The sequence below is a fragment of the Dermacentor variabilis genome, chromosome 5, assembly GCF_050947875.1.
Source record: "Dermacentor variabilis isolate Ectoservices chromosome 5, ASM5094787v1, whole genome shotgun sequence".
Taxonomy (NCBI): Eukaryota; Metazoa; Arthropoda; class Arachnida; order Ixodida; family Ixodidae; genus Dermacentor; species Dermacentor variabilis.
The window spans coordinates 55471096-55488576 of NC_134572.1; the positions used below are offsets into that span (position 1 = coordinate 55471096).

The following is a 17481-nucleotide window of genomic DNA, read 5'->3' on the forward strand; positions in this document are numbered from 1 at the left end:
GGATTCACTTCCTTCGGCAAGTATAGCCTCCCTCCGCTACTTTGTTACTCTGATTGTATGAATTGTTCAAGAATAAGCACTCGTCTCGTTCATTTTCAAAATTTTATAAGGACTATACGTTGGTACTATACGTTGGTGCTACACGTTGGTGCCGCTGATGCCCCACCGTGGTCCCGCGGGTCCCAGCATCACCTCCACATAACGAGCCATGATCTATTCGTGAAGGTAGCACAACTCTCGTTTATTTACTGCCTTTTCGAAGTGGTAATCGGCGCGGACATCTTGGACGAACGAAAGACGCGTACCGAACCTAATTTCGAACTAACTAGCCCAAGCTTGCATCTGGATCTATAGCAACCTTGCGACGCCACGCCGCAGGGCGTCGGTGGTTATCGACCCCGCGACCTCCCTGCCCCGAGCCACAGTTCCTGGGGTGGATTCCTGGCGCACACGATGACCGCGCTGGCGTTCCTCCAGCGCACGCGCCGTTCCCCAGAACGCGGCTGGCTGCTGACGCGCCAGCAGAGTCCGCACGTGAGGCTCAGCCGCGACAACGAGCTGTGCGTGCCGGCTGCACAGCTCAGGGAGCCGTTCGCGTCGGGTTTCCCTTTCTTGGACCTGGCCACGTTGGGAACCATGGCGGCGCAGCAAATGCTTCAGGTATACATGACAGGTTCAACCTTGCTCCGTATCTTACCGCACCTACTGGGTGTCACGTCTTTCAGGGGCACTGTGCACAGTACGAGCATGCTCTTTTGTTCTTGCTTCTCTATTCTTTGTTGCGATGTATGTTAATAGTAAGGCCTTTAGTGCACTATCTCCTTTTAACTGAGTTGCAAATGTCAAATGAAAACAAGAAATTGTTAAAAAAGATATGTGCGTGTGCATGCGTTTGGGGCCTCTCGCTATACAATTGTGTCGACGTTAGTAAGTTTCTGCTCATTCAAATTCAAATGCGATTCTGGAGACACTTCAATCTTTTGACACTGCACAATATATATGTACATACAATATTAGTTCAATAAAACGTGTTGCTGGACTAGTTAGTGCATGATTATTACCAGTATTGCGGTGCCCAACAAGTCGAGGGACGACAGAAGCAACAGTGGCAACAACTGTCTATGCTGCTTCTGCCGTCTCTCGTCTTTTGCTGTACCGTAATTATGGCAATTACAACGACAAAACTTGGTGTTGACGCAGGCGGTAGGGGAGCGTGGCAGCCACGTGGACGAGACAGGCACAGCGCGTGAGTGGTGGACTCCCAAGACACGTCAGCAGATGTGGCAATACGTGCTGTGCCTCCGGCAGGTAGATAACTCCCCGAAGAAAAAGTGACATTGTCATATGTTTAATTTCTAATGCGTTAATGTACCTTATCTCGAAAGCAGCTTAAAGCTGTGCAAAAGCTATACCAGATACACAAGGACCACACCCTCGTGCAATATAGAATAAGCTTTGGCTAGTAACGGCTCTTCTTGGAAGTATACCAAAATATGCGAAACATCGCGCATGCTGGCACTGCGCTACATTTTTTAATAGGACAATTCATTCGCAATTTAGGGTTCATATAACAATGCATTCACTATGCTTTCTCTCAGTATATTCTAATTTACAAAGCGCGATGCAGCGCTCAATATGTTCGATCAATCACCACTGCCAATGGTGAATCAGTGCTTTGTTGTTGCTCTCTATCAATACTGCCCGACTCTATTTCCATTCTTTTTTGTCCCATACCGCTATATCTTGCTGTGTTTTGGCGAGGTCCCAAAGTAAATGCACGAAATAGACGCTGTACACGATGTGCGACAATTTCCGATTACATTACTTTCGTGAGTCCCGGTCAAGCGCCAGACATTCTAATTATGTGTCAGACATACCTTCGCAGACCGAGGTACCGAATGTCGTAGACGCGAGTAGCAGAGCCCTCGACCATATTATTCCACATTCAGTTTACCCAAAAGACGCAAAACATTGACTGCTATAAGCGGGACTATTCCGCTTATCTATCGGCGCGGATGAATTGGCGCAAACCCCTACCGGAATACCACGAACCGACTATATGCAGTGACATGTCACCTAAAGAAATAAAAAAAGCGCTAATTAGTAAAAGTTTGCCTCTAAATAATTGTATAGGCTATATCGCGATATTTGCGACGTCTGTTGCTGCTATGAAGCTTTCACAGCAATAAAATGTAATTTTGTCTTAAGACCTGAATATTTATTAATGTCAGACAGCGAGTAATGTCCAAGAATTTCGGGTATAGCCCCCTCCGGCCATTTTTATAAACTTTTTTTCTTTTCTTGTGATCTTTCGTATACGCATACCGCCTTGCACGTCTTCACCTGCGCGTCCGTCTGCGTATATGCCCATGAATTTTGTACATCGCTCCTTCTGCCATCCATTGAACTTCCCTGCAGGGCACTAACGTAACTCATTGAGCAGCGCTTTCAAAGAATGATGTTTCAGAAGATCAGCCGAAGTTTGCCAGCTTTCCCTTACATATGTGAAAAGGATACTTTTTTTTTCTGATAACATACGCTTTTACGGCGCTTAGTCGTAGTTTCCTCTCTGAGTTATCGCAGTGGTTTAACTTTGACCAAAGCGCTGCTATAATGCATCAGAGAAGTTAAGACTAAGTGCTGTAAATGCCTATACTTTTCAGAAAGCAGTATCTTTCTGACATTGGTAAGTTCAGCTGACCTGTTGAAATGAATTTTAATAAAGTGCTGCTCAGTTAGCTACGGAGTGCATCGCGGTGAAGTTTGACGGATGGCTGAAGAGTCAATGTCCAAAATTCATGGGCATGCGCAGATGGACGCGCCGGTGAAGACTTGCAAGACTGTATGTCTATACCAAAGGTTACAATGCAAAGAAACTAGGCGTATCTACTCGTTTACTAAAGGTTACTATATACCTTCTAATTTATGGGTGCACAAAATTGTGAGAAATGCATTTTTCGTAAACCTTACTTGAGTAAAGGTTACAATTTCATTTTTAATTTATAGGTGCACAAATTTCTGAGAATATGTCCCATTAATAAAGTTTACTTGAGTAAAAATTACTATGTAACTTCTATTCGTAGGTGCACAGAATCGTGAAAATATGCTCCTTTATTAAGCATTACCGTGATAAGAGTGCACGTGCCAGGAAGTCTCGCCATGTTGAACCGAAAGTTACCAGGAGAACGGCTGAGGTCAATATACGACACGCTCCCTTTCCTTTTCTTTTAACGTTTCAATTTAGAGCTAGTTGCGCTGCTAGACATCCATCGTAAATCGTTTAATCCCTAAGGAAGATGCAGGGCACAGTCTTAAAACGCTGGGTTTAACGAGCCTCAGATTTGATTGACGACCTTGTTCCCTTTTCTTCTACGAGGCTCCGCTATGCGAAAGCTCTCGCCGAACGGCGCGGTGGACGTCTGCAGGTGTACCTGTCCGGCAGCGCCGGTGGCCTGGAGTTCTCGGACGCAGACGTGTGGGACCAGCTAGGAAGCGCCATACTCGGCCTGCAGACGGCGTTCGAGCTTGCGACGTTCAACCGCCCTTCGACAGCCGACTCCAGCGGGCGAGGACGCCACGATGCACCGTCTGTAATGTCGCAGCAGGGCCCGCTGTCGATGCGGCAGCGCTTCTTTGTGCGGTTCTGCCGGGGATTCTGCGAGCTTTACGTGTAAGCGAGGACGCGAGCCTGCATGTTTAAAAGCTGAGATTTAAACGCTTCGCGCTAGCCTATCCTGTCGTCGAGTGAAAAGAAATACGAACGAGCCAGTTCTAATCACTCCGGCCTCCAAGTTTGGACTGTATGTTATTGCTCTCCAAGTACGTTCTTCACGCGCAGAGAAAATATGGAATCCGTGGCTTAAACTGCAACTCATTTCAGAATAGCTTAGCCCAAGAGGGCGCTAGGAGGCGCGCGCGAGTGATGCTTCTAAATACAATTTTTTTTGAGGGGCTTTACACACGAGCCTTTACGCACGAAGGCCTGCTACACCCTTTATGCCCTGGCGTTTGAGACGACACTCGAAACTATGTGCTAGGCTGCAGAAAAGTACGCATTTGGGCTGGTTGGTTCATGATTACCAGCAGTAAACAGCGCTAAGCAAAAGGACGAATTAGGGAGGGACACAGACCGCAGCACTGTGGTCTGTGTCCTCCTTTCTGTACCTAGTATGTATCCTCCTTCAGCCTCTCCTTTCCAGCGCTGTGGTCTTGGTCCCTCTCTTCGTCCTGATGTTTAGCGCTGTTTACTTACTGCTCGTACACAGTTAGACACAGTTATGCTTTGGCTAGGAGGGCACGTGACGAGAGAGAGAGGCACGCGAATTACAGCACTCCTGATTGAATGACGCCAGCTGGACACATTACTGTGGGCTCTCTTTTCAGCAATAAGTGCGCTGCGTGGTGAAACATATTGCGTGAAAGACCAGGCAACTCTCTCAGAGTACCAGTCAAATTAATATAGGCTTACGATTACGCTGCTTTCATCCGGACGGAGATATGCCATATCCTGTATGTAAATGACTCCACAAAATCGCAACCTCTCCTTTCCTTTTTTTGAAGTGGTACATGTGCGTGAAATACAGGGTATGTCCGAAAAGTAACGTCAATGAGTCGATTAAAACGAATTTATTGAATAGGTCAGTACAACGCGTTAAATAGTTTCAAAATAGACTCCTGCTGCGTCGATACATCGCTTCCAGCGAGATTTACAGGCATCGAAGGCGACAGGCTTGGCTTCCTCCGGAATGTCCTTTACAGCCTTGGTGCAAGCCTCTTGAACTTTGTCAACTGTCCAGAAATGATGTCCTTTCGTTGGAGTTTTCAAGCGCAGAAACAAAAAACAAGTCGCGCGGAGCCATGTAAGTACTGTAGGGCAGCTGGAAACCCGTTGGCACCTTTGAATCGACCAGGAAGCGGGTCACGAGGAAGGCGGTGTGGGCTTGCGCGTTTTCACGTTGAGGTTGCCAATCGACCGCGATTTCAGCCCGGACTCTACAAACCCTTCGTTTGAGTCTCTTGAGCACTTCCACGTAGAATTTGGCATTGACGGTTGTACCACATGGTACAAGCACGTGGTGTCCCCTAATGTCAAAGAACACAGTGAGCATGGTCTTGACCTTTACATGCTCATTCTGGCCTTCTTGGGGCGAGCAGATGCTGAGGTGCGCCACTCGGCACTTTGCCTCTTTGTTTCAGGGTCGTATTCAAGAACCAAGACTCGTCGGCTGTGATGACATTGTCTAAATAGCGGGGGCCGCTTTTCACACAAGTTCCATATTTCTCGGCACGTTTTAACTCGGCACGATTTTTGGTCGTAAATTAAGACTTTGGGCACAATCTTGGCGCACACTTTTCGCATCTGCAAATTATTCGTCAAAATCTCTTGGAATGTTTAATATCTGTGCCCCTAAACGGACACTCAAACGACCATCTGAGTTCAAAAGATCCCTCACACGCGTCACATTTTCATTGGTGATGGTCGCTGACGGTCCTCCAGAGTGGGCTTCATCGCTGACCTCTTCAATACCTTGCAAAGAGGCTTTCTGCCACCGGTAGACTTGACGTTCCGACAAGCAATTATAACCAAAGGCCGTCTTTATCAAGTTTCTACTGCGGACTTGCCGAATTTCACGCAAAGTTTGATAGCAGTCCTTTGTTCCAACGAGCTGCGCACCACGTCTTGCACGGGAAATGGAAACGAGTTTCGTGGAAAATCCTGTTTTTACTCTCCAGATGGTGGCAGACGACTGAGAGAACGCGCGTGCGTAACCTAATCTCCCTCTACACGAATCCCAACCGATCCTAGCACACTGCGACGTATGCAGTCGCTTCACAATAAAATCACTGACATCACTTTGCGGACAAACCGTGTAAAGCGGTAGCCTTCTACACGTTTCGCAGGAACGGATCTGGCCGGATGCCGGGTCGCTGGATTTGCAACGCGGCAGCTAAGCACGTTCCGGCATTCGCGGACTCCTTCGGCTGCCCAGACGACTCGCCCATGGTGCCTAAGGAGACATGCGACGGATTTTAGGGCGACGTTAAGGTGGGACGTGAGTGACCTACTTCTCTTGTTGCGCGCTTGGAACCAAATTGAAGGCTTTCACTGTCGGCTCGATTGAGCTGGAATGATCTGCCACGACGTAGCTCATTTTGGCGAGGAAGGAAAAAAGATAAATCACTTCAGTCTTTTCTTCACTATCATTGCAGCTCATATTAGACGTCGGAGCAGGACTAAGAAAAGTACCGACACTATACACAAACGTCCTCGTCTGCTTTGGCATGTTTTTGACCTGTTTTTTGGCAATATTAGCCAACTATCGCAAGCATAGCAGATTATTCATCGCTCAACCTAACATCAAGCCAGAATAAACCAATTTGTCCGGTTTCGTCGCTAAAGTGAGGAAGACTGTTCGTCACTTTCGAAAGCGACGGATACATCCATTCGTCGCGAAAGTCACTCACTTCATCGCAATCTTCACCTCCATATCGTTTGATAATATGCTAACGAAAGTGAACCGGTTACACCTTTGAATAATACTCTAGCAGAGCCCGCAACAGTCAGCACTGAAGAGCAGTAAAGATAGCGCGCAGAAAGAAAAGGTCAACAAATAAGGAACTGGACACCCTTATCGCCCAGTGTGTCCACGTTTCTTCTTTGTGTATGCTTCTCTGCAACGTGCCATATTTACTGCTTTATGGATCACTAACAAGCCAAAATAGCGACAAAATGCCGAAGCTCATGCTTAAAGGGGTTGGGACACCAAATTTTGAGGCTATAAAAAGCATGTTGTAGGCTGCTTCCGTATGCAAGGACACCCAGAACGAGGTATTGGACGCTGCAAACATTTCAATATAATTTTAATTCAGCTCCAAAGAGTCATTAAAAACTCCTTCTCGTAGTCGAGACCCATCGCTAGCGCGGCAGTTACTACGTCACAGAGGAGGAACGAAAATATTGACGTCATAGCACACCAGCACAAAAACGTGACGTATGATGAGTAGCGATGAAATGCCGATTACGGAGCCTGCTGAGCCGAGCAACCGAGCATAGCCACCTCTACGACCGAGCTACAGGAATATAGAAATCCTTTCTTAATGCAAAGAAGGGGTAAGGCGTGCTGACACGGACACAAGAGGAGAGAAGTGGACAACACGAACGCCGCACGCCGGGCCGCGAACGGCAAGCTGCGTGCGGCGAGTTGCCCTGCGGACGGGACGTTTGAGCGCTCGCCGCCGGCCGACTTCGAAAGGGACCAGGATATGCGGCGTTCGTGTTGTCTGCTTCTCTCCTCGCATAGCCGCATAGTTCGGCAGCTCGGAGCGGAATCTCCTTCGCTTGGCCTTTCCACGTTACCGGCCCGTCCACGTTACCGGCACGGAAACTCGCCGCACGCCGTTTGCCGTTCGCGGGCCCCCGTGCGACGGCGGTTTTGCTCGCGAACGGCGAGATTTCCTTGCCGTAGAGAGGACGGGCCCGGGACCCATTTGTGCGGCAGCCGTACGGCGAAGAGGCCAATCAGCGACCGAGGAGTGGTCACTCTGGCATCGACGGCAGCTTCACCGCCTCTGATAGTTCAGCGCCGCCGATATCGTCGCTAGGCCTTTTCCGGTTCACTTCAAAGCTAAAGCTTACGGCGCTTCGGAATGAATCACCGACTCTCACAAGCCGCAATATTTTCTTACCGTTGTTGTCGCTCTTCGCAACAATTATAATAATCGCGACATGCACTTCGAATCGCCAGTGGTTGACCTCTGCTGGCAGAGCACGCGTATTCGCGAGCAGACGACGCAGCATAGTTTTACGTCACTATTTTTTGTGGGCCACGTGAGCAAGCCATGTTGCGTTTCCTCCTCTGTGACGTCATAGCATCCCCCGGAGCCCAGAAACCGAAACCGAAATCGCTCGGTATAATAATGCTATTATGAAATTATTTATCGGATATATATGAATCCCGCTGTGTGTATCGTGCTCCCTGAAGCATGACGCAACGTTTGAATCAACAAACGCATGAACGAAAATTTTGATGTCTCCACCCCTTTAAACGTTGCAAAGTTCCAGCGCAAATGTCTTGTTTAAGCGGAACTTAGAGGTTTTCCAGGTGATTTGTGCTTCAACTCCATATCTGTTATGTCTGGGTATTTGGAGGAACTAGACGGTGACGAAATCATCTTGTGACACATGCCAATTGCTTCCTCCAAAAAAGCTTCTTTCACATTTCTCGTTTTTACACAGCATGTGGATGGAGTTGTCGAGATTTGAGAGAACAGCAGTTCCTGCTGTAAAAGATAGACGTAAACAGCAAACAAACAAATCGCTAAAAAGTCGCGCTTATGAAGCTCTCAATACAATTTTTGCTGGAGCACTGACTGTACCTTTCCTTTTTTTTTATCCCATGTCTCCGTCTGCTTATCCAGGAGCCGGATTTTCATGACAGCAACAAATAAGTCTGCAAGCAAGTTTACAAGGCTCTTCATGGGACGCTTTGAATTCAATACCGAAGACCACGTGTGCCGTTCGCCACAAGCACGGGTCTCGCTTCCATGTGCACAAGGACGCTGACACAACGCTCTTCTGCATTGTTAAATTCACAAAATAGCTATTATATCGAATCCGGAATATGGTTACTGCTTTACGTGCATCTTTCAGGAAGTACCACCGTGGTGAGAGAGGACATTTTATAAACTGCAGAGCAATAATTTGCTGACCATTCACGTCGTAACTGTTGTAGAGCCCACCTCAACTTCACCTATTTTATTGCGAAGGGAAAAAAACGCACACTTTATAAGAAGGCATAAACGATTCTTCTGGTTTGCTTCGTATGATTTATTTCTTCAGCAGCTGTTGAAGTCATGTTCAACTGCCTTCGGAGTTTGGTTTGCCATCTAGAGCAGAGCCTGAAACTACAACCAACAGAGGTCACTGACGTGGCGTTTCATTCCAACAGCAGTAGCGGTGCTAAGCTTAGAGGCTCGCATTTGTGCACATAGTAACAAGAAAGGGATCGGTGAAAGGGTGCTACGTTAAGAGGACTGAAAGTGGTTACGGACAGCGCTGTGCCAAAGTCTTCGAGGTACATGAAAGGAATTAAGCGTTGAACACTCGACTAAAAGCCGCGATACGTATACGCTCGAGCCCCTCAAGGAACGAAAAGTAATTATGCGAGTGAAGTGAAGTTCAAGTTTATTCTTCTTTTCAAGGAAAAGAGGGGACCGGGACAAAAGGCGGTAAGGCCTGACGAGGTCCCGGTACCCATACAGTTGGCAGTAATAATATAAAGGCCAAAGAAATGTGCATGGAAGGTGCGACAAATATGTCAAAACAACGCTACAATGCGCACAGTGAAACCTTATTAGGGAAAAAGACAAACATGTGCAAGGTAATATGCAAGCACTCAAAGTTATAGGCGTGCATATACAATTCGTACATGACTGGTGAATTAAGACACAAAAAAATGCAACTACAGCACTTGTCCGCAACAAAGATAGAAACATACGCATAAGCAAACGGTAGATTATATTTTTTTACATTTGAATTTCGCCTTCAATCAAACGTCGTTTCGTGTTTTTCTTGACCACATTTGCAGCTAGAAAGAAATCATCAGTAAAGGGAAATTTGTTGAGGTTGTTGGGTACCTGAAAATTCAGCTTTTGTCTGCCATAATGTGTGCGCGTTCGCGGTACACACGCAGTTTTACCTCACGAAGGTTGTAATTTATAGTACTGTCAGTAACAGAGTACAAACGGTTTCGATGAATGTATTGCAACAGCCGTAGATAATACACTTGGTCAGCTTTAGTATGCTATGTTCAACAAACAAGGGTTGTATATGTAATTTTTATGGTGCACTGTAATAGCCCTCAATGGCACGCAAGGCTCTTTTTTGGTGGCAATAGTAGTTTATGGTAATTTGAAGGCGTATTTGTACCTTATACAAGATTACAATATGACAGTTTTGAGAAAAACATGGCGTTATACATTGACACCTTTAAACAAACAGGCAAGAGTTCAGAAATCCTAAAAAGCAGACAAACAATTTTTCTTAATTCAGAAGCAAGTTTGGGGATATGTACAGACCAAGAAAGATTTTTATTAAACCACACGCCGAGAAATTTTTGAGACGAAACCTGTCTGATATTTGTATTATCATAATAAATCTGTATAAAATAACGTTCAAAGGTGTTGATAGGCTTGAAAAGAATATACTTTGTTGTATTTGTATTTAACCTAGGCTTATTTGCGTGTAACCAATCACGAAGCTTCAGTTAATAAGTGTCAACCATACTTTGGAGGGCGGGTAATGAGCGGGGAGAAAAGAAAGCGTATGTTAATTTTAGTCATATTAAAAACTAAATTATGGGGTTTAACGTGCCAAAACCACTTTCTGATTATGAGGCACGCCGTAGTGGAGGACTCCGGAAATTTCGACCACCTGGGGATCTTTAACGTGCACCTAAATCTAAGTACACGAGTGTTTTCGCATTTCGCCCCCATCGAAATGCGGCCGCCGTGGCCGGGATTCCCTCCCGCGACCTCGTGCTCAGCAGCCCAACACCATAGCCACTGAGCAACCACGGCGGGTGATTTTAGTAATATTTCAGATGATATTTATGTATTGCTTGCTGCTCCTTTGCGAAATTTCGTAAGAAACAGTCACCGACAAATCGGTAGGGTTAGTACAGATGGCTAAATAACACCATTCGTTATACGTGTAGCGCATCTCCTACCTTATAGCGCTTGCTGTGAGAGACAAACCAACCGCCCAGTGATTGAAGAATCGGATCATCGCCAAGGAGCGCGCGCTTGAAACAGCGCCATTAATTCAAAAGTGCCGCCGCTGCTCCGGCGCTTCGTTTTTCTTCCCACTAAGAAATCCCTCCCGCATCCGCGCACACAGCGATGCCATCTACCGGACCGTAAGCGAAGCCTTTCGCGTTTCCTCCCTTTCTAGCGAGTGACGCGGGCACCACGTGGCGCTACGTTGCTAGGACTACTGAAAGCCGAGAACTGAATGAATCCTTTAAATCCGGCGAAAACCGGGTGATCCTTAAATACTGAGCAATACCCTACTCCTACGAGCTCACTTTTTTCCTTGGTTTATTTTTTTTTTTATTTTTACTCTCCTACAGTAAAGTGCCCAACAAAACCCTACCGGCGCACTTTGCTACAGCGCCGACTGTCGCTGAGATTCGGAAGGCGCGTTTCAATCGGTTGTTGAAAAGGTAAAAAAAAAAAGAAAATTATTGTGTTTTCATTGTGGCGACTCCTAACGACTGCTGACGTTACCAAAAACAGGTTTATTTGTTGTTTTTCTTAATTTACTTTTTTTCATCACGCGAAAATAAGCAGCAGCAACCCCTGATTGAAATGTAGTAGTGCAGATAACTCAAGCTTTATTTTACGTGCATTGTTAATTGCCCAACAAGGTTTAACGCCCCAAGCAACAGCTGGGCTCTCAAACGCGCAGCTGTTGGATAACTGGATAATTTCTTTAACCCCCAGGAAGTTTGTTGTTTAACAAACAGTCCACTACGTGGACTACCAATTTCAGCGCGCTGATTGGACAGGGCTCGATAACCTGCGGTGGCGATTGGCACCGGTCCACCGGCTATTGAGCCGTATACAATCAGCGTGCACTGAAATGGACGGCCCACATGGTGGACTCTCATATGATAACCCCCACTCCCATGTCTCTTTCAAGGTTCACACAAAATTAAAGGGGGGCTTAGCTCTCGTCCCCGCCATGGCAGTATGCGGCCGCCACGGCAAGCAATGAAACCCTCGGACTTGTGCGCCGCAGTACAATGCCACGACCACTGTAAGTCACCGCGACGGGCTTGCGTGTTTGCATTTTGTTACTCATGAAAGAGAGAGAGAAAGGAACATAAAGCTCGATAATGGGACGTTGTTGTTTCGTATCAAACATGCGTCTCCTACCCAATATGGGGGATTGGCCAAATGCAGAAAGTTGTGCTCGCGTAAGCGTAGCAGCCGACATGCTACTTTGCATGGGGAAAGGAGTCGTGGACGGGAAAACGCTAAGAGGAGGAGGAGGAGGAGGAGGGCGGTAAGAAAAGGGGCAAGGAAATGTAGATCCTGTTATCCTTCTGATACCATGATCTACATAGATCATAATTATAGACCATTAATCAGCTTTGTCCCGCCTATATGGTCTTTCCATAATCTATATTTCGGAAACAAAGGTGTCAGAAAGGCGAAAAAAAAAAAAACAAGGTAAGGCGAATGTGACGTGCTGATGTATATAGGCCAGAGCTTGTCAATTAAGCGAACGTCAACGACGTCACAAAACTACTTTTGTTGACAGCCAATCGTCAGCTTGTAACATATTTCCACTGATATCCGTGAAACGTACACGCTTATCTTAGCGTTGATTTTTTGGACATAGCGAAAACGAGTTAGTTGTGACGTAACTCTGCGCATCATTCCCACGTAAAAAGGCCGCAAGCATGAGTTCGAGTGCACGCTGACAGCTCAATTTGGTACATAATGCTTGCAGTGTTCTAAATAACAAAAAAAAAAGAATTCTGGGGTGTTACGTGCCAGAACCACCATCTACAAATGAGGCGTGCCGTAGTGGGGGACTCCAGAACACCTGGTGGTTCTTTAGCGTGCACCCAATGCACAGTATACGAGCGTTCTTGTATTATTACGCCCCCATCCCAATGCGGCCACCGCGAACCGGATCGAACCCGCAACCTCGTACACAGCTGCGCAACGCCATAGCCACTGATCAATCGTGGCAAGTTTCAGTATTGCGTCATCTCTAACATGCAATAACGAATGAGTTATTTAAAATGAAGGCTGTGTGATAACAGTGTATGCGTAGCAATTTGTTATCATGATTACACGCCAGCCTAGCTTTAAAGTGCATGACCAGTCTTTCGCGCCGACACTCTCTAATCATCGTGGGTAGACCGTACATTCGGTCATCACCGATTGAAGTAAAAGAAATTTCCCTGGGATCATACTAAGTTTCGGGAAGATCCGACCCGAGTGGCTTGGGCTTCTCTGTCGCTAATGTACAGGCACCTCTGCAGAACCGAAAGGGCGGAAACGAAAAGAACACCAATGTTGCAGGATCTGAAATAATTTATTTCCTCTTTCACCTAAATAAAGTGTCAACACATTTTTTTTTCAATTTCCATAACGCACTGGGCACAATGCTTCCGCTGTCGGTTTTCGGACATGATGAGGCGTCGCTATTGTCAACGTGAGTTAAGCTGTAAGGAAACGTCGGTCCCTTCCCGTGGTGGCGTGCGTGCTGGAAAACTTTTTTCACCATCCGACCGAGTTGTTCAACTTAACGTTCTCTCGCCGAAGCCAAGTAAAGAGCGGCTCGTAGTAGTTCAGCAACGGTTCCGCGGATATTTCCGGAGAGCCCGTTGCCATCTGCAACCCCTCTCGCCATTCGATCGACGCACCGAATGACATCATGTGCCTGAAGAAAAAGGAAGAGAAAACGCAGTGAAAAAGACAATTTTTGTTGATCTTGCGATTGATTTGTTCCTAGGCTTAAGCGCCCCAAACAAACCCAGGGGGCTATGAGAAGCCGCAGTGAGGGACTCCGGATGAATTTCGACGACCTGGGTGTTCCTTGACGAGCACCAAAATCTAATTACGCGAGAGCTTTTCCCATTTGTCGCAGTCGGGAATCAAACCCAGGACTTCGTGCTGCTCAGCAGCAGAAAGCCATATCCACTGAGCTACAGCGGCTGTTTTTTTCCCCTTTTAAATCCCACCGTAGGAAGTATATAAATAAGTGAACGCCGGCCAAATATCAACTGTGCAGAAAAATTTTTTACACTTTGTGAGCAATTTTTCGCCCATAACGTCAAGCCTCGGAGAAGTCACGCTGTGGAGGAAAAGGAGCAGAAATTGAGCTTACACGGTGAAATTAATTCTGTGCAAAAAAAGAATGATTTTGGAGTGACAGGACTAATTCTAAGACACTCCTATTTCCCGCAGCGCGAAAGAACTTTCCCTTACCACGTTATCTTCCATTGTCAGTGTACTGTAGTGTATTGTATACAATAGTGAATCTCAGTTTAAGCAAACGCATATTCTACGCACACATTACATCTGCGACATCTAAAGAAATCAAGCCGTGAGTGTTATAAATTTCTGCAGTTATGTGACACTGCAGTACGAATTTACAGCGTACTACCAATGTTAAGCTACCTGCTTCAGCCCAACGTGACTATGCTGATATTGCGCATACTCAACCGTGAAGTATTTTTAGGCACAATTAATATTTCTACACATAACTAACTGAAACAATAGACGATATTTATCTCACAGTTTCTTATTACTTCCTCTAATAAGCACTAGTTATGGCGTAATGAAACGGACTGCCATGTTATATTAAAGCTAGCCGGACAACACAAATGTTTAAGAATAAAGCTCAGGAACACCTGCTAACAACACAACTAGCTTTAGATCAAATACTTCGAAGATATGTCGTAAGCATATTTATATGTTAAATATTTATGTGTGTGTTTAGACATTTGTTTGTTATGTTACGCTACGATTACCCTTCCTACCCTAGTCGTTTTTTCTTTACTGTTTAGAAATTGTACAACTTCTGTTTGCGTTGTACATATGTATTACTCTGCATTCATCTTGCTTATCATATATTTTAGGCATTAGATGTTCCGAGTTGCTTTATATGTTATAATTTCCTTACTCTGTTGGAAATGCTTTGTTGCCTATAATGCATTAATTACTACATCCTTAATTACTCACAGGAGGTACCCATGATAGTTTTTCAAAACTCCAAAACCGCCTCCTGTACAAATGCGAAATGAATAAAGAATACGCATTCTGAATGTATATGCATAGCTTGTCCCGTGGGGCATGGAAAAATGCGTTAATTCGTTAGCGGACGTGTTCTCGTATAGTTTTATTGTCTGATGTTTATTGTACCACATAAGTACACTGATGTATACAAACGGTTTACATATAGTCTACATAGCAAATTCTCGTTATTACAATGTCTTCTAGAAATAGCGCTCGAGAACGTTTTTCGTCGGAACTTTCTAGGTTGCTACAAACGCTGAGCCTGTGTTTAAAGTGGTATCGATTCACGTTAGGGAGTCAGACTTCGCCATAATTGCTCAGCCCTCTGCTGCGGTGTCTTTCACGACCACAAATTGTAGCCTTAAACTGTAATTCCTCATAAGTAATTTTATATAGAGATCGCCATAGCGATAACATATTGCACGCCACTGGTTCAAATATTTACGATTCTGTGAGCTGCAGAACACAAAGATCAGCAGATGAGTCCTACTCACCTTATATTACGAATGGCTGGCGTATCACTTTCCACGCAACAAAAGACCATGGGCGTTTTTTGACGTCTTTCTGAACACATTGCCCTCAGCAGCTGGTAGTCAAGGAAGCGCGCAAAGAAATACCTGTAAGGCGGCAGACATAAGTAGATTATACCCGGTTCGCCCAGTAGTCGCTCCGCGCTGGTCCATACACCAGCGTTGCGCAGAGCTCAAAACCGTTGTATTGCCTGGACACCACATTTTGGTTACCACAAGCTCCGCCATGGTGCTAAGGCAACCTGCGTTACCAGTTAACCAGTACCACCTAACGGTAGAAAGCTGACCTGCGTTAGCTACGGAATGAAATTTCCGTACAGTTGGATGCTGCTATGACCCACAGGAACGCGCGCGTTACATCTCGGACAACACATGGGCCCACATTCCATCGCGCTTGATAAATTGAAGTCACTAACTGCGATCTCCGCACGAACCTACATCCAAAACCCGGTGTGCGCTTCAGTATAGTTTGAATTAAAACGAGGAATAAGTAACAAATACAAAAGCGTATTGACGATTAGCAGGCAGGGGCGCCTGTCCCCTTGTCAACGTACATCCGCTCAGCAAAAGTGTGTCCACCCATTTATTATAGAGCCGGTGAAGGACAATCCCAGCTTCAAGTTAACACACACGTCACAAATGTTCTTACGTCCCTGTGTGCCACGGCTGTTAGCTAAAGCTGCTGAAGTTTCACCGGAGGCAGAGAAAAGCGCGAGTGCAGCAATTGAATGGGTGGCCTCATCAAGAAATTAAGGAACGTAAACACCGCATGATTTTTTGAGGGAACTTGGTTCGTCCTTTTCTCTGCTGAAAGCACATTTTTCTAATGAATTTTTGTCTCCCGTGAGGCGAAAGAAACTATATCGCGATCTTGTTGGTGTTTTCTAACCGTTACCTGACTATTGCACGATGCATAACTTAGGACCTGAACAAAATGTACTGAAACGCGTGAAAAAAGAAATGCGTTAGATTTTCACCGAAAACCTTCTTTTTCAATTGCATTCTGGCACTTTCTCTGCATGAAGCCATGGCTACAAAGCACGTGCTCCTTTGTTCCGCGGTCTGTTGCTGCATCATATGTAACAAACCTGAAACTATTGTGCAAATCTTCTTGGATTGCCACGACTCCGTGTTCTTGTGGGATATTCTCAAACGAACTCTGAAAAGAATAACTGCCGATAAGCCCTTTCGGTATTCGTTTCTTGCCATACGCAGACGCGGAGGGAGCACCGGCTGACATGACAACGCTTTTATGCATGAGTAGCGTGGGGAAAACGCGTAGGGATGTAAAGAATATCCACGTAGGTGCAAGGTCGTCGAGGGAACACCTAATTGTAAGTCTCACGTGCACGCGCGATGCCCTAAAGCACATAATGGAAGCGCCAGAGTGGTTTCGGGAGCTTAATGGCTCAGTGCTTGTTATGGCATCTTTGAAGACGTTTCAAATTAGTATAGTCTGTCCAAATGATGCAATAACATTGTTTATCATCAACTAGTTGTACGTGTGTACGTATTGTTGCTAAGAATGCAATAGAGAAAAAAAAACAGCCGCTTTTGCTCACTGGCAGAGCGTTGGCCTTGTAAACCTGTGGTCGCGAGCTCAAACCTCACTGGCGGCTGACCTTCTTTATTGCGCTTACTTTTCTTTTATTTTTTCCGAAAAGCCTGAAGCATCGTAGTCTGCAACGGGAATAAAGCTTTTTTTCGTTCTCATCACAGGTAGAAACCGCGTGATGTAATGCTGTTCATCGGGGTCAAGCATTGATGTGCTCGGTACATATATGGAATCAAGAAAACAATGTTACGCGGCGCACTGCAACCTCCACCGCGTACCGCACTTAGATCTACATCTGAGCTAGTTGGAAAAGCAACGTCATTGAAGGGAACTGTACAGAACGGCGTAAAAGACTGGAGAGGCGATTGGCAAGCACAGACACCAGCGCTCTCTCTCCCTCTCTCAGTCTCTCAGTGCGTGCGCATGCGTGCGTGCGTGCCCCGTCTTTTACTCAGTTCTATTCAAGCATGCACCACGTGCGCTCGCTCTGCACCATTTCAAGCTTAAACATCGACTTTCCGCAAGGTTCGATACCGACATGGTGAGACCAGCGTTCGCTTCGTTGAGCGAGCTTCGCAC

General features: G+C 45.9%; 1 protein-coding gene across 1 annotated transcript; it reads left to right on the forward strand.

The window, feature by feature from the left end:
- Nucleotides 1-392: 392 nt before the first annotated feature.
- On the forward strand, nt 393-3809 carry LOC142581865 (uncharacterized). The gene is made up of 3 exons (XM_075691310.1): nt 393-660; nt 1201-1308; nt 3426-3809. The coding sequence occupies exons 1-3, from the start codon at nt 454-456 to the stop codon at nt 3672-3674; spliced, it is 564 nt and encodes a 187-aa protein (XP_075547425.1). The 5' UTR covers nt 393-453; the 3' UTR covers nt 3675-3809.
- Nucleotides 3810-17481: the final 13672 nt, after the last annotated feature.

Excerpts from the sequence above, each read along its gene's own strand:
- LOC142581865 (XM_075691310.1), top strand. The coding sequence starts at position 454 with ATGACCGCGCTGGCGTTCCTCCAGCGCACGCGCCGTTCCCCAGAACGC. Across the intron at positions 661-1,200 it reads CGGCGCAGCAAATGCTTCAG|GCGGTAGGGGAGCGTGGCAG; the intron begins GTATACATGACA and ends GTGTTGACGCAG. Across the intron at positions 1,309-3,425 it reads ACGTGCTGTGCCTCCGGCAG|GTGTACCTGTCCGGCAGCGC; the intron begins GTAGATAACTCC and ends GGACGTCTGCAG.